This window comes from Myodes glareolus, chromosome 1, assembly GCF_982192425.1.
Source record: "Myodes glareolus chromosome 1, mMyoGla1.1, whole genome shotgun sequence".
Classification (NCBI taxonomy): Eukaryota; Metazoa; Chordata; class Mammalia; order Rodentia; family Cricetidae; genus Myodes; species Myodes glareolus.
Genome location: NC_142026.1, coordinates 116,277,781 through 116,297,304, shown reverse-complemented (window position 1 = coordinate 116,297,304; position 19,524 = coordinate 116,277,781). Strand labels below are relative to the sequence as shown.

Here is a 19,524-nt window from a genome sequence, read left to right as displayed (position 1 = left end):
CTCGAGGTCCTGTTTTAGCTTCCAGGGCTATAGAGATTGCATGTATTCATTTCCCTCTGGGGTTGGTGTTTAAATACCTTGTAGGAGGAAGGATGGATCCACTTTTCCTTAACTGGCATTTTCCCCCTCACCAGCATCCAGTCCTAGAGTGTTTACGCCCTCGCTTCTGGGCCATAGAAACATTTGGATAAGAATGGTAGTGTTTTGCTTCTGCTGCACAGAGCTCCGGTGACCTTGTGCCAGTGCAAGGGTTTCAAAGCAAAGGCAGGGTCTGGAGAAATAACCCAGAGGTTAAGGGAGTTCAATGCTCTTACAGAGGACCCGAGTTTGGTTCCCACTCCCACCAGGCGTCCCACGACCGCCTGGGATCCCACAGCTCTGGCCTCCAAGGTCGCCTGCAATCTCTTGCACATCCCCCTGTGAATGTGCATGCATGTGCCCACACACAGGAAATAAAACAAACAAAGGACCACAACAAACAAAACAGAACAAAGGCAGGACTCGGCATGGTGATTGACACCTGTAATCCCAGCGCTCGAAAGGTTGAAGCACTGCACAGTATTCGTGAACTGTCTGTAATCTGTGCACTGCACAGTGTTCGTGATCTATCTGTAATCTATGCACTGCACAGTGTTCGTGATCTATCTGTAATCTATGCACTGCACAGTGTTCGTGATCTATCTGTAATCTATGCACTGCACAGTGTTCGTGATCTATCTGTAATCTATGCACTGCACAGTGTTCGTGATCTATCTGTAATCTATGCACTGCACAGTGTTCGTGATCTATCTGTAATCTATGCACTGCACAGTGTTCGTGATCTATCTGTAATCTATGCACTGCACAGTGTTCGTGATCTATCTGTAATCTATGCACTGCACAGTGTTCGTGATCTATCTGTAATCTATGCACTGCACAGTGTTCGTGATCTATCTGTAATCTATGCACTGCACAGTGTTCGTGATCTATCTGTAATCTATGCACTGCACAGTGTTCGTGATCTATCTGTAATCTATGCACTGCACAGTGTTCGTGAACTGTCTGTAATCTATACACTGCACAGTATTCGTGATCTATCTGTAATCTATGCACTGCACAGTGTTCGTGAACTATCTGTAATCTATGCACTGCACAGTGTTCGTGAACTGTCTGTAATCTATGCACTGCACAGTGTTCATGAACTGTCTGTAATCTGTGCACTACACAGTGTTCGTGAACTATCTGTAATCTATGCACTGCACAGTGTTCGTGAACTGTCTGTAATCTATGCACTGCACAGTGTTCATGAACTGTCTGTAATCTGTGCACTGCACAGTGTTCGTGAGCTGTCTGTAATCTATGCACTGCATAGTATTCGTGAACTGTCTGTGATCTGTGCACTGCACAGTGTTCGTGTACTGTCTGTAATCTGTGCACTACACAGTATTCGTGAACTCTCTGTAATCTATGCATCGCACAGCATTCATGAACTGTCTGCAATCTGTGCACTAGTGGCAATGGCACACTTTGTTCTTTCTCCAAAGCTTGCTTGTATCTCATTCTCTCAAATCGTCTCTTCTCTTGAGGCTGCAGCTCCTACCTGTGAGAAAATAACCAGTGTCCAGAAGCACAGCAGTTATTTGGTGGGTCTTGGGATTCCTAGGCAATGCTTCTCCGTGAACTGGAGAAGATGGGTTTCAGAGGAGCAGCCATAAGCAGCTCTCTGTAAGCCACCAAGGCTGCCTTTCCAACCCAAACAGTAGATTCTAGGTGACTTTGTACAGCATGTAAGAATAGTTTGGCCCAGATAAAGATACATATCCACACAAGTATTCCCTATGAGTTGTCCTCCAATGGCTGTTACATGAAACCAAAAACTTGATAGTTAGGATATTCTGGGGGATTTATCTTATTATTTTATGTGTATCAATGTTTTATCTGTGTATATGGATGTGGACCACATGTATGTCTGGTGCCTGTGGAGGTCAGAAGAGAGTATCTAATGCCCTGGGATTAGAGTTCTTTCCGAGGCTTGTGAGCAGCTATGTAGGTGCTGGGAATCAAACCCGGGCACTGTGTGAGATCAACAGGTGCACTTACCTGCTGAGTCGACTCCGCGACCTGAGAACTAGGGTCTTCAATCGCTTGCATTATTGAACCAACCAGGAACAGCCAGTCGCTCAGTTGCTTATTTGCTCTTTTGAAATGATCACGTCCATCAAAGTCAAGTGCACATTCTGCAATTATAACATTATTTTTTAACTGATGAAGAGTTCCTTTCTCTTTTGCATGTGACATGGGATGACCAGTAGTGATCACCTTCGCCATGTTACCTATTCTACAGCCTTTGCCACATAGGAGGCAACTGGGATGACTGTACAGCCAACGATGTACCTGGGTGACTGCTAGGGGGCACTGTGTCTCTAAGAGCAGGTGGCTCAGGAGAGCCGAGGCAGGAGAATGATAAGTTCAATGTCCACTGGGACTACAGGATGAGTTCAGGGTCAGTGCAGGTAGCTAAGCAAGAATACCTCAAAGTTAAAAATCCAGAAGAAGGCTGAGGGGGCCTGGGCTGTGTGTAGCTCAGTGGTAGCGCACTTTCCTAGCATGTCCAAGGCCCTAGACTCAATCTGCCATATTGGGGCGGAAATCAAAACAAACTAGAGGACAGTTGGGGCTGGTGATGTAGATCAGATGGTAGAGTGCCTGTGCGGTATGCATGAAGCCCTGGGTTTGATCATCACCCTTATCTAAAACAGAGGTGATGATGCATGCCTGTAATCCCAGCCAGCATCGAGGAGGGGAGGCAGGCAGGCAGAAGTCCAGGATCACCCTCAGCAACACAGAAAGTGTGAGGCACATCTGGGCTGCAATGGGAGGAAACTTTTTTTTTTTAAAGGAAATGATTAGATAACAATTCTTTATTAATTTTAATTAATAACTTTAATTTAGTTCTTAAAATTTTTTCATATAATAAATTTCATTCTTCCCCTCCTACCCATTCTTCCTTGAACTTCCCTTTCTCCCTACCCACCTAACTTCATGTTCTTTGTCAAAACAAAACAAAATGCACATGTGTGCAGTCACGTGTGCACACACACAGCTATGCCCAACATGGAGTCTATTTTGTATTGGCCAATGGCTCCTGAGCCTGAGTGTAGTGCTCCATTGTTACTCCATTAAAAAACTCATCTTCCCTCTCCTAGCAAGTATCATTTGGGCATAGCTTCTCGGCTAGGGGTGGGAGCCTTTGTCCACTTCCCCCGCTCAGTGCTGGGATTCTGTGCGTCTGTCTTGGACCTGTGTAGGCCTTGTATGAACTGACACATTCTCTGTGAGTTTATATGTGCATCAATTGTGTTCTGTCTAGAAGACACTGATTCTTTGGAGGTATCCATCACCTCTGGTTCTTACAACCTCTCCACTTTCTTTTCTGAGTCTGGAGAGAAGGGTTTGGTGAAAACATCCCATGTAAGACTGAGTCTTCCAAAGTCTCTCACATATTGTCCAGTTGTGGGTCTCTGTGTTAATTCCCATACACTGCAAGAAGTGCCTCTGATATGGGCTGAGCAAGGCACTCATCTCTGGGTATAGCAGTACGTCATCAGGAGTCGATCTTTTTCTGTGTTCCTTTTGTAGAAGAAAACTTGGCCACTTTAGCCGTATCGGGTATGGGTTCCATCCCGTAAGCGGGCTTTAAATCTAATCAGCAAGTGGTTGGTTAGGTTACACCAGGATATCATGCAGGCAGATTGCTAATGTCGCTGGAGGAGTTCATCGCTGGGTAAGACTGATGACTGCTTTCTCCTGTGCTAGCTTGGAGAGTGCTTTGCAGCACTGTGAATGTTATTCAGCAAGGGGGAAGAGTCTAGTTGGGCACCAGCTCCATCTCTCCATGTTTGATAGAGAAGTATGCTACGTCCTTAGCAATAGAGTCTTACCATCAGGGTGTGGAGGTAACTAATAGTAATGGCAATAGCCTATGACGTTTAGCAAGGATAGAGGGTCTGGGGGAACCATTTGGCCAATGACTCAACAAAATAACCAATATCTGGTAATAGGGATTTTAATTGGTAGTATATAGTGTCTAGTTGGGGAATTCTCTCTCCATATTTTATGGTTACTGCATTTAAATTCTTTTATGTCTATCTGTCTGTCTGTCTGAACTTCTATAGTAGTAAGTTTCCATATGGCTTTTCAAAAGGCCTTTATTACATTCTATTTTTAAATATTGACTAGCAGGATTGGTGGGTATAATGAGAAGTAACATTTGAGTAAGATTCTACTTACATGTTTTAAATTCAAATAAATTCTGTGAGCTCGTGTGGCACCTGAATGACTGACCTTTATTCCTAGTCTTCCTTTTGTACTTAGTTTTGTTTTGTTGTTCTGTTTGTTTGTTTGTTTGGTTGGTTGGTTTTGGTTTTTCAAGACTGGGTTTCTCTCTGTAACAGCACTGGCTGTCCAGAAACTCACTCTGTAGACCAGGCTGATCTCAGACCAGGCAGATCTACAGAGATCCGCCTGCCTCTGCCTCCCAAATGCTGGGATTTAAAGGCATGTGCTACCAGCGCCCAGCCATTAGATTTATTTATTTATTTATTTATTTACCAATCATATAGCGTTCATCTTGTGCCCTGTACTGAGACAACTGAAATTCATTCTTTTGCAGGGGGGAGGGTGTTGGTTTTTCAAGACAGGGTTTCTCTGTAGCTTTGGAGCCTGTCCTGGAACTAGCTCTTGTACACCAGACTGGCCTCAAATTCACAGAGATCTTCCTGCCTCTGCCTCCTGAGTGCTGGGATTAAAGGTGTGCGCCACCACCGCCCGGCACTGAAACTATGAGAGAGTTTGTTTTGGGAGCAGAAGTTTTGTGGTCCTTCTGATAGGTTTTCTATTAGTTATGTCTCATCCATTTTTATAGCATCTTTAAGAAATATTGCTTTAAGAAGAGCTCTGTAGCCCAGCAGTAGATGATACAGATTTCAAACAATTGTTGAAAATCTACCACAAAACTCTGCAGATTTATGGGAAGGGGATTGCACTTTTTAACCGCCCCCCCCCCCCACACGCAGGGATCAAGCCCTGTGCCTCATGTATTAAACACGAAAGAATTCTATCCCCAAACTGTATCTCCAGGTGACTTCCGTGATATTAAAGAAAAGGGCCTGTTATGGAAGGAAATTGAGATATCCTTGAATGTTCAGAATTGAACTGTACCCGCACAAGCCAGCCTCCTGCTGGGGTGGTTACAGCAACGTAGGGGAAGCTTTTCTATAGGCCTTACTTGCTATCTTGATGAAACTCTTCGCTTTGGGTTGGTAGAAGTTAGTGGTCTGATAACTTAATAGATCCCAAAAGGTTTTTTATCAGTTAGTCACAGGGTGTTAGTTCCAACACAGAGGCAGGCAAGGAATGACTGTTGATGGGTCTAAAGCTTGCTCAGAATAAGGTAAGCAGCTTGTGGACCAGCAACATCCCAGCCTCGCCACACCACTGTAGTTCTAGATAGCCCATCAGCCTTTGCTAAAACAGCTTCTTTCCCAGCATTAGCATTAACAGTGCCTCCTGTGGGCCAAGCATCACATGGTGAGCATGTAGGGGCCACATATTATTTGTTAACTATTATAGGCTCATTCTCAGGGTCGGATGTTGATGAGGCTGAGTCAGGCCCGTCGCACTCTTGCTGAGAGACCCCTGTATGTATATGTTTGTCTGTCTGTTTTCAGTGAATACCCGGGAGAGGGTAGAGAAAGGTGACAGGTCATCTCTGCTAACAACACAGGTGTAAAATGAGTCTCCATTGTCACAGTGAAGGAAAGGGCTTTTTGCTAGGGAGCCTTCTTTGTACTGTGACATCTCTGAGATTGATGAGAATACACACACACACACACACACACACACACACACACACACAGACACGCACGCACACACTATGATGGTTATGTTTTATGGGCAGGGGAATTCTTAGGGATCCCAACCCCTGTCCTTCTGAAGGTAGCCAGCAGTGCTCAGCAAAGCCTGGGTCTTGATTCCTTTAGTATTTATGTCCAGAGCATATCTGCTGACCTATAACTTGTTGCTTTCCCTTTTTGGAGTAGAAAAAGATTTACCTTTCTCATTATTCTTTTCCTTTTTCATATGTATACTGTATATACACTGTTCCCCCCTTCCCATGGCCCCATTACAAATTCACAATTTCATATATATGTATATGTGTGTATGTGTTTGTGTATACACATACACTTGTGAATGTGTTAATACACCCTGCTGAGTTCATTTAGTGTTGCTCTTCTGTGTGTTTTTAGGACTGACCGCTTCGTGTTGGATAACCACTCAGGAGCGCTCTCTCTCTCTCTCTCTCTCTCTCTCTCTCTCTCTCTCTCTCCTCTCCTCCCTCTCTCCCTCAGAAGGCATTAATTGCCTGTAGCTCTTCCTCTAGAGATGACCCATTGAGATTGCCCCCACCTACAATGTCATACCAGTCGGTGCTGTCATCATTTGTGTCGTGCTTAGGCCGTCATAGTATTCAGATTTCATGGGTGACGCTTCCCTTATGTATATAGATAGAGGATATTACCATGAAGCCGACTTCCTGGTCCTCTGGCTCTTACAACCTTTGCACTCCCTTTTCCTTGATGTTCCCGAGCCTTGGGTGTTACTGGTTGTGCTATCAGCTGGGTCTAGGCACCCCACAGTTAATTGTTCTCTGCACTTTGGCCAGGTGCGGGTTTCTGAGGTTGTCTCCACCTGCTACAGAAGCAGCTTCTTTCCTATGAGCTACACTTACCTGCGGGTATAAGGATAAGCATTGTGAACCTCGTTAGGAATTACGTGAGTTTAGAGATGAAGAAGTATTAGGTTCTTGGGTAAAACCTTTCCCAGACCTGGATACCTGAAGGTTTACAGTATCAGGCCTCATCTCCTTTCTGTTGAGTAGCCCTTAGGACCAATTAAATCAGTGGTCCTCAGCGTGTGGGTTGTGACCCATCTCAGAGTCAACGGACCCTTTCACGGGGGTTGCCTAAAACTATCAGAAAATACAGGTTTTTACACTATGATTCATAACAGTAGCAAACAGTTATGAAGTAACAATAAAAATAATTTTGCGGTTGTAGGGTCACCACGATATCAGGGACTGTATTAAAGTGCTGCAGCGTTAGGAAGGTTGAGAACCGCTGGATTAAACAGCTGGTGGTTTCCACTTAGATGTGAGTGCCGCTGTTGCATTCTGGGGATATCTTGCCATGCTAGTTACTGCTGTAGTTTGTTAGGTACTGCAGCCGGGGAGGACTGTTGATGACTCTTCCCCTAGGCAGCTTGCGTAGCACGTTTCAGTACTGTGAAGGCTCATCCTAAAGGAGGCTATCAGTTCCGTGCCTCCAAGTCCTGTGTCCAAAGTGTGTGATGTCTTCAGCAATAGGATCTTACCTTCCACTTGTGGGAGGCAACTGAGGGCAACAGCAATGCCCTCCCTTTATTGTTTGGGGAGTTGCTTGGACTCCCCTGACCAACAATTTGAAAGGTTTCTTATGCATGGTACTAATATTTTTGTTAGATATAGTCTGTAACTCCTTGGGAGAGCATTATCACCCCAAGTGTTGTGAACTTAACCAACTTCCTTAAACCCATGTGCGCAACACATAAACGTTATGTACGGTTTTAGGGAAATGTAAAATATGATTCCCTATGACTTTTTCAAACATTCTGAGTGGTTTTTATCCTTTCCTCCTCCCTACCTAAAGCTCCCCTTTCATATGACCTGTAACCCTTAGTCCCAAGATGATGTCATAATATATGTGAATATCATGTTAAGAGTTTTCATATTTTACAATCTGATAGAATTATTTTATGTATATTATATTTGTTTTCTCTTCCCATACATATTTCATACGGACTGGTCAAAAAAAAACATGAAGCCATGGTTTTGCCACCATTTTTAAGGATTTGATTCGTACTGGGAATTGGTTTTATTTCCTCGGGTGTTTTGGATAAGTTCTTGGCTTTGTGATTTTTCTTTTTTAAGCTCTGTTCCTTCCTATGTGGCTTGACATCTGCTTATTTATAGTTACAGTTTTACCGTCCACTTCCTTCTTGTTTCATCCCTCCTTGTGTTTCTTTCTTTTCCTCTTGAACATACTACTCTCTGGTTGGTTGTAAACTCTGAGAAGTAAATATCCCTAATTTGAGGAAATGTTCCCTGGATCGGTTCCTTAGCTCTTCCCCCACCTAGAACACAACAGATTGCTGTTGAATTTTGAATGTCACCAACAGACAGCGGATAATGGCTTAAGATGGATAATGACATGCTTGAAACACAGATGGGCCCGTAAATCGGTTTTCTTTCTCTTAGGACTTCCTTCTGACTTGAAGAATCAATGTAATTAACACTGATTTCAGACCAACATCATCTGAATGGTTTCTCTATGGCCCCATTGTCTGACCGCTCTATTTATTGGATGCTGCGCTTTGCGCTGTCACTGACGTGTTTACTAATAGTTATTTGGCGGGGGGGGGGGTCTTGTTGCTTGGGGTGTGGATGTGTGAAGGGTTTGTGATATGGGGTGTGGGTATGTGTGTGTGGGGGGGCAAGTGCCCGTGCATATGTGTGCGCATGTGGAGGCTAATGGACCTACCCACTTTGCTTTTTGAGACAGGGTCAATCACTGGTCTGGAATTTACCAAATAGGCTAGAGTGGTTTCCCAGTAGGTCCTGGGATCAACTGACTCTACCTCCCTAGCCAAGGTGGCTACCCACCATGCTGGGCTGTTGTGAATGTTTCTAAGATTGAAGTCAGATCCTCACGTTTGGGTGACAAGCGCTTTACTTCCTGACCTCTCTCCTTAGGTGCTCTTGTTTATGGGGATAAGGTATCGCTCACTGTATAGTTCAGATTGTCCTAGAACTCAAGATCATCTGCCTCTACCTCCTCAGGATTGGGATTATAGGTGTGCACCACCACACTCTGCAAAAACCACTTATTTGAAAAGAAAATCTCCCATAGTACTCTGTAAACGGAGACTGCTCATTTTCTCCTGGCCGCTCAGACCCAAATAACCACAGAAACTATATTAATTCCAACACTGCTTAGCTTATTAGCTCAGGTTTCTTATTAAGTAACTCTTACAACCAAAATTAACCCATTTCAATTAATCTGTGTATTGCCATGAGACTGTGGCTCACCAGGTAAGGTCCTGAAGTCTGTTTCCTTCGGCAGCTACTTGGTATCTCCTTGACTCTGTCTACTCCCTCTATATATCTCTGTTCGGATTTCCTACCTGGCCAAAACAGTTTTATTCATCAACCAATAAAAGCAACACATATACAGAAGGACATCACACATCAGTACTCAGTAACCATGATCTCAAAAGGAGCACACAAGAATGCTATGTGCGTCAGTCATGTTATAGGATGATTTACAGGGCTGATTAAAAATAAAAGTACATGAAATTGATGGTAATAGTTTGGAGACACCGGGAATAGTTAAACTCAGCTGGGTACCAAATCAAATAGAAGAGATTGTGGGATTTTGTTGTCGATGGTGTTCTTTTTGTTTTATTACAACAGAATCAGAGGGTACTGAGAGTACACCTGATAGTAACGTATGGCTTTCTCTTTTCAGATAACAGGCCTCTTTCTGCTTTATCTCCAGCATCAGTCACTGGTCAAGATGATGATGGTAGTGGTCATTTGAAGTACACCCCAGACCACTACTCCACACTAGGCAGGCTTGATAGCTATCGGTCTACAGGGCAGTGCTCGGAAACCAGGGACTCCAGCTGTCAGACCGAAGATGTGAAAGTCATCCCACCATCGATGAGGAGGATCAGGGCCCACAAAGGGCTAGGCATTGCTGCCCAGATGAGCCACCTCTCGGGCTCCTCTGGCAACATGTCTGTGCTGAGCGACTCCGCCGGTATTGTCTTCCCGTCTCGCCTCCATAGTGATACTGATTTCCACAGCCTCCCACGTTCTGGCGCGAGAGCGAGCTCCTATTCACTGGAGGCAAGGATGGGCGCCCTGGGCTCTGCTGACGATATGGAGGACACTTCTCTCTACCAGAGGGGTAGCTCACAGGGACATGAAAACTTTGCACATTTGGGAGGTGCCTCGCGGTCTGGAATGCTTTCGCGGCCCAAATCGCAGCAACTGACATTCTTGGAGAGTGAAAACATCGCAAGTCCAGCCTGTGTGGTCTCCCCTCACGCAGCCTACTCCACCAGCGTCATCCCCAATGCCACACTGCTGTCCTCTTCAGAGGTCATTGTTATTCACACTGCCCAGAGTGCCGGGCAGCTGGACAGTAGAATGCCTGGCTCGTCCACATACTCAAAGATAAAACCCAGAGACCGCCCTGCGCCCCGATGTTCTGTGAAAGATGGCCACCTGTCTCCCAGTCACCACTGGAGTGAGAGCCATATCATTCATTCTTCTGCCCCCAGTGCCACCACACTGTTAGCCCTCTGCGATTCAGAGGGCTCTCTAAATGCCCCAGCCAATCGGGAGAATGGGCCTCAAGCCATACCGTATCATTGTAGAAACAGCCTGAACTTTCCTGCCCACCCCCAAGATGTGGATGGCAAGAGCGAGTCTAGTTATTCAGGGGACAGGGGGCATGGCGGCTCTGAGCCCTGGGACTATAAAGCCTCCAGCAATGGGCGGGCATCCCCACTGAAGCCACACCTGGCCACACCTAGTTGTTCTACTCCCACGAGTAACATGAGCAGCTGCAGTTTGGACCAAACGTCTGTCAAGGAGGATGCCAGGTCCCTGTATTCCGAGGACCACGATGGTTACTATATGACCACCCCCAGTGATGCTGGACACGAGACTGGGAACTTGTACAGTATCGGTGACGGCTTTGGGAACCCCAGGCACAGCATGGTCAATGTTTTCGATGGCAGGGCTCCAAGAAGCCAAGGGGATCAGGCCCCTCCCCAGGATAAATCCCTTTCCAGAAACATCTCTCTGAAGAAAGCAAAGAAACCCCCTCCGCCCCCATCCCGGACGGACTCCCTGCGGAGGGTTCCTAAGAAGAACAGTCAGTCCAATGGGCAGGTGCTCAATGAGAGCCTCATCGCCTCGCTCCAGCACTCGCTGCAGCAAAGCCTCGCTGGCAAGGGCAGCAGCTCTCCTTCCCAGAGCCCCAGCAGCGACTGCGAGGAAGCCTGGCTCCCTCGGTCCCGAAGCCAGAGCGTTGTCAGCGAGGGGAGCAGCATGACGTCCACCACCGCTCCCAATGTGTACGCCCTGTGCGGGGCAACGCCATCGCAGAGCGACACAAGCAGCGTCAAGTCGGAGTACACAGACCCTTGGGGCTACTACATTGACTACACAAACTTGCCGGAAGATCCAGGGAACCCCTCAGGCGGCTGCTCAGCTAGCAGCGAGGTGCCAACTGGAAATGGGCCCGTCGGTCACATCCAAGAGGGCTCCAGAGTCCCAATGCCCCAAGTGCCTGGTGGCTCGGTTAAACCAAAGATCACCTCACCAGAGAAGTCACAGAGAGTCACCTCTCCATCCAGTGGGTATTCCAGCCAGTCGAATACACCCACAGCACTCACCCCCGTGCCTGTGTTTTTAAAGTCAATGTCACCAGCAAATGGGAAGGGAAAGGCCAAGCCCAAGGTACCAGAAAGGAAGTCGTCTCTAATCTCCTCCATGTCCGTCTCTTCCTCGTCCACTTCTCTCTCCTCTAATACTTCTACCGAAGGAAGTAGCACCATGAAGAAATTGGATTCAGCCCTAGCCTCACCCCTTGCTCCGCCTCCTCCTCTCCCCCCTCTGCCTTCTCCCTGTCTGGCAGACAAGTCCTCTTTTCTTCCACCACCTCCTCCCCTAGCAGATTGCTCAGAGGGCTCTCCTCTGCCTCCCTCTCCGGTGTTCCCCCCTCCACCTCCAGAAGCCCTTGTTCCCTTCTGCTCCCCCACTGACAGGTGCCTTTCTCCTCCCCCCACAGCTGTTAGCCCCCTTCTTCCAAGAGCCTCGCCTCCTTTGCCAGCACCTCCTCCACCTTTCTTGCCCTCATCGGAACCCCCTCCCGCCCCACCCCTGGACCCCAAATTCATGAAAGACAGCAAGCCTTTTTTCAAAAACTCTAGCCAGTCCGAATTCCCCAGGGAGGCTCTCCGGCGGCCTGCCAACAAGGAGGAAGGCTGCCGACCCCCCATGCCCCTGATCACCACGGAAGCGTTGCAGATGGTGCACTTGAGGCCAGTGAGAAAGAACTCAGGCGCCGAGGCAGCCCTGTTTTCTGAACCATCAGCTCAGGAACAACGAACTCCGACTGCTCCACAGTATCACTTAAAGCCATCTGCTCTCCTCAAATCCCGAAATAGCATAAATGAAATGGAGAGTGAAAGCCAGCCTGCTTCTGTGACGAGCTCGCTCCCGACGCCTGCCAAGAGCCAGAGTCAGGGTGACCATGACAGTGCAACCGAGTGTGGGGGACTTCTGAGCCGCAGTGATGGAGCTCCGTGTCCCGGGCCTAGCCTCCGGACCACTCTGCTCCCGGACTCTTCACCCAGCAGGAAGCCACCTCCCATCTCCAAGAAGCCCAAACTGTTCCTGGTGGTACCACCTCCGCAGAGAGATTTCACAGCGGAGCCCACAGAGAACGGGAGCGAAGCCTTCCCAGGCGTGCCCAGCCCTACCAGGGCAGACCGGGAGGCTGTGCAGAGCCAAGAGGAGAAAGCTAGTCCAGCATCCCGAGCTGGTTCTCATGCTACGGCCCCCACCCCCAGCAGTCCGGTTCTGGAAAGAGGAGCTGCAGGGTCCTTGTCCCCTGGCAGCGTGGAAATCAATGCCCCCATGGTCCAGCCCAGTGCCTCACTGGGACCCACACAGGAAGAGTCAGCCAAGAGCAGCGTGGATGATGAGGGCAATGCGGAGAGCTGCCTGTCTCAACAGGGCAGAGAAGGTAAGCCTGGCTGCCCTCTGCTGTACTCCTCTGGCGCTCTGGGGCTGAGCCAAGTAGGGCTGCTCAACACTCAGTGGAGCCAGGTGAAGCAGCCCAGAAATAGGCGAAAGCCAGCACTGTGTGGGCTTCTGACACACCAAGCTGCTTCGTGAAATTGTTGAAAGGCTCTGTGTGTGTGTGTGTGTGTGTGTGTGTGTGTGTGTGTGTTCGCGCGCGCGTGCAGCAGGCTGGGTTCCGAGTAGCAGGAGTAATCTCTCTACTGACGCGCTACAAAGAAACATTCTAACAAAATTTAAGAGCAACTTAGTTCAAAGTCTGTTGCAGCAAATACTGAGCCCTGACTCTGTCAGTTGAGTGTTGTGTCTCCCTCTTTCTGTAAAAACTCAAACTGCAGACCCACCCGGCTCTCACGTTGTCAGGAAAGGCAGGGAAGCAGCGTATCTCAGAGCCCCGCCAAGGACTCAAGTGCCAGTCATCACATCTCGTGTTTGCCCATCTCTCTTCTCTCTAGCTGGGCTGCTGGAGCCCAACACAGCTGCTGCTTCCTCGGTCGCCGGGGACTTCTCTAAGGAAGAAGGGAGTGATGGCGTGATGACCCCCACTAAGCCCAGAACCACAGAGGACCTGTTTGCAGCCATTCACAGGTATCCCAGACTCCTTTGGTGCACTTTAATATACTAATTTCCTCTTTCCAGATGGCGCCTCCGTTGTCTTGAGTTTCCTTTGTAACCAGGTATTCAACTCCACTCATTTTTAGATGTCTTTCTCATACTTTCATTTCAAGTCTGATTTCTGTTTTACTTGTTCCATTGATTTCCGGGATGACATTGAGGACAGTGTGTTACCTCCTGGTAGACACAGCTGTGGGTGGCAAGACACCTAGTGTGTCAGTCATGTGACCCAGTGTTTATTTACAAGATTTGGCTCTGAACTAGTGTTAGGAATACTGCATTCTGGGAACTTAGGGAACACAGACTAGTTCTACAGAGCCATGTTCCTAAGAATGCTTATTTGTTTGTTTGTTTGTTTTAGAAAACCCATAATTTCATAGTGCTTTCTTTTCTGGCTCCTTCAATGTTTCGTCAAGAGTATGTTTCTTTTCTTTCTTTCTTTCTTTTTTTTTTTTTTAGTCCCCAACTCCTCCCAGATATGCCTCTGGCCAGCTTTCATATTTTCTCTCTCTCAAAAAAAAGAAATTTTTTTTGAGCCACTTGAGCTGCCCTGGCATGTGGTTGATATACCCAGTATCGCTACATTGAAGAAAACTGGCCTTGCCTCTCCAAGCAGCTGTCATTTGTGAATAGCTTCTTCATGTGCTGTGTGACTTGGTGCCACTTGCCCTCTTCTTTCCTTGGGTTTTGTCCAGCTTGAGTTTATGCACATTTTATATAGACTTAAGTTCATTCGCAGGTCTGCCCTGTTGTGTCTGGAAAATGCTGTTTCCCTAAAGTCGTCCATCACATCTAGATCTAATAGTCTTTCCACTTGCTTCTTCCACATCCCAGAGCTTTGCTGGTCCTGATGCAGGACCCAGCACTCCAGAGTCTTTCAAGGAGTAATGGTTCTTGGTGGGGGGGGGGGGGGCGACTCTTTAGTTACTATATACTCTTAGCGCCACCTGCTGGCTTTTAAAAGAAGTACAGCCAGTCGATTGTTCAAAGGGAATTGTTACCTGTGTTTAAATGGTGGTTGCACACTGCAGCTTCACTTATTACGTTGCTTGTCTGTATACAACTTAGTCTTTGCATAGCAGTATCATACTAGCAAATGCTAAGATCGAATATGTACAAGCACTTTAATGCTCTTGCAACTTAGCTTTCCTTACTACCAGAGTTTCTGATAACTCTTGTAATGTTTCTAGGCTGTCAAGACTTTGTTTTGACCTGAGTGATGGTCCCTATTTTCTTTCTGAGACCAAATACCCTATAGAATCATTTGATTCTCCAGCACAGCTCCCAGAGAGCTTAAATAAAAAGGTTGTTGCATGCGGTAGAAGAACGTCCCACCCTTCCCTGGGACTCTGTGCAACGCAGAAGAGCAGCAGAAGCAAGCTGGGATTTGAGTTATCAACTCGAGTTGACAAAGAAATTATACACATGTCTATCTTTTCTTGGTTTTATTTTTGTCTCTCAGCTGTAGTATTGTTCTAATAGACCCTAAAGACCACTTTACCGTTGCTTCTCTGGTTTCTTTGATCTCATTAGAAATTAAAAAGGAGCCAGCTACCCAGTTCTTTCTTGAAACAGGGAGATGAGAAACGCATCTTTCGAGAGCCAATTAAGTGGCATTTGTAGTGGTTTACACAGATGCTTCTAACTGTAGCCGTGTTGGGCACACAATAAGCCCTCGACAAATATCTTCTGAATTAATTGAAACCAATTGGAACTTAACTGTTAGGAAATTCTTCTGAGACCGAATGTCTTTCATCTAGGATGGAATGCACCGGGTTTCTAAATATACAGGAATCTGTATTTATAATCACAAGCCGCAGGGGTGTGTGTTGCCAAGTAGCTGTGTGCACCAAATACCCGGTCTCAAGGAAATCCAACTGCTGTGGAGCCAAATTACTGCAGATTTTTTTCCTAAAAATATTCCAAAGGTCCTTTCTATATTTTATTTTGGCAACCTTCAGAAGGCACTGAAGAATGTGTGGCTTCTGCTTCAGGGACAGTGCCATCTATTACAGATATAGAAATCAGCCCGTTTTGTATTATTCTCTGCACACATGGGACAAAAGTGAAGGCCAAGTAGCCTCGGGAATGGATTAAAAAGAGAGAGCTCAGTTATATGCTGGTTTCTGTTGTCGGGATTAATAGCGAATTAGCAGATGTAATCAAAGTCCATCTGAAGCCTGGGACACCTAGAACTTGACATTCATGTCCTTCAGCATCTCAATTCAAATGTCAAATAAAGACTACCCAAACTGGAGCATAGCTTTCAAGTTTTATCATGCAAATTAATTCTCTTCAGATTTAAGGCCAGATGGGAAGTGTAGAACTCCAGTTGAGGTGTGAAACTTTAATATTTATTGAAGTAATCAGACTTCAAGCCGCTGTTAACTATTTTAATGCCTGTTATAGCCATCATCTTTAAAAAACACAACACACACACAGAATGCAGAGACAACAGAAGTTTAAATTTAACTCACTTTGTTAGAGGCAGCTGCCCCCTGAGAAAGAGCAGTCATTTTTTGTTCGTTTGTTTTCTAAGTCTCGCCATCTCTTTTACTTCTACTATCTACAATTAAAGGCCCTAGATTTCAGAGTGTATGGCCGGGGCCTTTTGTGTCTCAGCACCCTCTGACCACTTAAAAGCAAATCAAAACAGGCTAGTGTCTAGAAGACCAGGAAGGCAGAGGCGCTCCGGTGGCAATCAGTGTAAGCGGCAGAGATGTGTAGTTACACGCGGAGAAGGTCCATCAAGACTGAGTTGTACTAAGTATGTCTCTGTGTGTGTATGTGTGTGTGGGTGGGGGGGATCGTTGTCTAGATTTCAGTTTCTTTTTAAATCCACGGTTAGACTAGACCCTTTGCGAACCCTTTGCCGGCTCCAGAAATCTGAAGCTGTTCTCACTTCATTCGCTGCTCCTGTTGGCCATTGTGCAGAACTATTGAATAAAAAAACGTTCAGCACACTTCATGGGGGCGGAGACATCTGGTGCCCTGATGGGTGGTACATAATATCAGAGGAGCTCTTGGGCTCCTCTTTAATGGTTGGAGTGTGTGTGTGTGTTTGTGTGTGTGTGTGTGTGTGTGTGTGTCTTCCACAAGGTGTGACAGGAAGATGACAGGTGATTGCCGCATGGGTTGCTAAGGATCGACTTTCAATCTCAATTTTGTTTTATTGTAGATCCAAAAGGAAAGTCCTTGGCCGGAAAGACTCAGAAGATGATCACACCCGAAATCACTCTCCCTCCCCGCCAGTGACACCCACAGGCGCTGCCCCTAGCCTGGCCTCTCCGAAGCAAGTCGGCTCCATCCAGAGAAGCATGAAAAAGAGTGCCACCAGCAGCGACAACTTCAAAGCTCTGCTCCTAAAGAAGGGGAGTCGCTCGGACACCAGCGCCCGCATGTCGGCTGCAGAGATGCTCAAGTCCACCGACCCCCGATTCCAGAGATCCAGGTCGGAGCCTGCGCCAGACGTCCCAGACAGCCCGTCTAGCTGCTCCCCCAACAAGAACAGGAGGGCCCAGGAGGAGTGGGCCAAGAACGAAGGCCTGATGCCTCGGAGTCTGTCCTTTTCAGGCCCTCGGTACAGCCGCAGCCGGACGCCACCCTCTGCGGCCAGCAGCAGGTACAGCATGCGGAACCGCATCCAGAGCAGCCCGATGACCGTCATCTCCGAGGGAGAGGGAGAACCTGCCGAGCCAGCAGACAACAAGCCACACAGGACCCTGGATGCTGCCAGGGGATGCTCTCTGGACAGACTGGAGGGGCAGAAGGTGGACCGGGACAGCCTGCTGTGTAGGGAGGAGTCCACCTCTGTGGATGGAATAGGAAGGGCAGAGGGCAAGGGTCTCTCAGAGCACTGTGGGGGTACCGAAGAGTTAGGGTCAGAACCTGCCTCTCTAGAGTGAGGTTGGAGGGAAGTGTATCACTCTTGGAAGTCTATGTGGCCTTTTCCTGGCTTGTGGGGACCCCACTCAGCATTGGTGTTGGGGAGGTCTCGGCCTTGCGGGTCTTAGGACTCACTCGCCACGTGGCTTAAAAAGCAAGTAGAAGCTTCAACTTCTGAAAGTGCTTCCTGGGGAAGATTTTTGTCATTTGTTTTTCTCAAAAATGCCGGGTGTGTGGATATGTGCATTTGGAACATTTCATTCTAACACGTACACACACTAACATTGTGTATAGAAGTAAAAGAAAAAGTCAGAGCTAAGGTAGAACGTCATGGAGACTTCTAGACCATGATGGTAACTGTTTTCAAAGCATTATGGGTATGGAAATGAGTAAGTTCACTAAGGAGAGATTCGAAGCTGTTACTTCTAAGAGGCAGTGGGGCTGATTCTTAACATGGAACACATGGAAGCCAGGGAGAGGCTGGGAAATGGCTAAGCAACTCATTGGTTCAGGTACTTTTCCGGGGGAGGGGCTTTGCTATTGTTGCTGCCGCTGCCGCTGTGGCTGCTCCTTCCTCCTGCTCCTTCTTTTGTAAAAATAACTCAAGAGGAAGTGTTGGGGCTGTGCCCTGTGCCTACTGCACACACTTCTAGCCTGATGTCAGAAGCATGGTGGATGCTTTTCGTTTTGTTTTTTACATGAATTCCCTCGAGTTGCGGAATGGGGTGAGAGAGCCAAGAAGAGCAGGGTCTCTGAGAGGAGAGGTAGGGTAGTGAGTGATGCTGCTGGATTTGGTTCCTGCTTATTAAATAAAATATTTTCAGGATTAATTCAGAAAACGTGCACTGTAGAGCTGTGGGTGGAACTTTTCCTTTACAGAGAGTTTTGTTTAAAAACCAGACTTTAAACTTCCGTGTGACAGCTTGTCACTTGAAATGTCAATATTTGCTAACTTTTGGATCTCCTTTTGGTTATACCAAAGAAAAATAATACAGCTATTTTACCCCCCCCCCCTTGAACTGCTTGCAGCATCATGTCCTAACTTAGGTTTACCAAAATCTATTATATATTATCTCACTTTGAAGAAAATGCTGACTCTTGTTAGTGAAAGAAACTGATAAAATTGGTAGGGCTTGGCTATTAATTAGCCCCGGGAAATGAGTTTTTAGATTAAAAAGATTTTTTGCACCATTTGATTTGTGTGGTTTTTTATTATTATCTTTTTTCATATTTGTGTATGAGTTAAGTCCCTTCCAGGTTCTTCCCAACAGAATTTCAGCATGCTTAAGAACTGAGATAAAAGTGTGCAAAGTGTTTGTTTTACTATAATGCCCTGTGCCCCTTGTTCTGTCCCAGGTTGTTGTGTATCCAGAATAAACTAGTGATTACACCAAGCTTCTGCAGCCACCGTTGACAGCTTGTGACAATATGTGGAAGTTAAACCACACAGGCCAAAGCACCACGAGGTGTCCTATGCAGAACCCTTGGTAATGTTTTACATACATCCTTGAGAGAAGGAAGAAAATGCCTCTCACCCTCTATGAAAAACAGCACCTCTCAAAGCCACAATGACAGCTTGACACATGACCACAGGGATTTTTTTTTAATCCTTTGGATCAATTTTCAACTACACAGGGCACACAGATCATTTCTTGTGAATCTTAGAAAGCTTGTATGTTGGGTTCTGCATACCTAAAAAAATATGCGAATGGTGCTGGGGAGATGACTCAGAGGTTAAGGGCACTGGCTGTTCTTCCAGAGGTCCTGAGTTCAATTCCCAACAACCACATGGTGGCTCACAGCCATCTATAATGAAACCCGGTGCCCTCTTCTGGTGTGCAGGCATGCATGCAGACAGAACGCTGTATACAATAAAAGTTAAAATGGTGTTATTAAAAAAAAATTAGAATGTATGTGGTTATCAGAAATCCTGAACTTAATATATCAATATTTGTTTGAAGGCAAGATGAGGAGCATTAGAACTAATTATAAAATGATTTTAAAATCCCCATTTTAAAGATATTTATTAGGTTTTTAAGTTTGTTTGAATAAAACAATTGTAAAGTCAA

General features: G+C 46.5%; 1 protein-coding gene across 9 annotated transcripts in view; it reads left to right on the top strand.

Moving 5' to 3' along the window:
- The window catches only part of Nhsl1 (NHS like 1), a 225,387-nt gene extending 205,863 nt beyond the window's left edge, over positions 1-19,524 (top strand). For 5 of the 9 annotated variants that reach the window (XM_085688849.2, XM_087911593.1, XM_048425103.3 and 2 more), the window contains 3 exons: positions 9,603-12,899; positions 13,411-13,543; positions 16,749-19,524. In XM_085688849.2, the coding sequence (XP_085544975.2) occupies positions 9,603-12,899; positions 13,411-13,543; positions 16,749-17,475 (4,157 nt within the window). In that variant the 3' untranslated portion in view covers positions 17,476-19,524. The remainder of the gene's footprint in view (positions 1-9,602; positions 12,900-13,410; positions 13,544-16,748) is intronic. The other 4 variants (XM_085688860.2, XM_085688852.2, XM_048425108.3 and 1 more) reach the window with 1 other exon arrangement.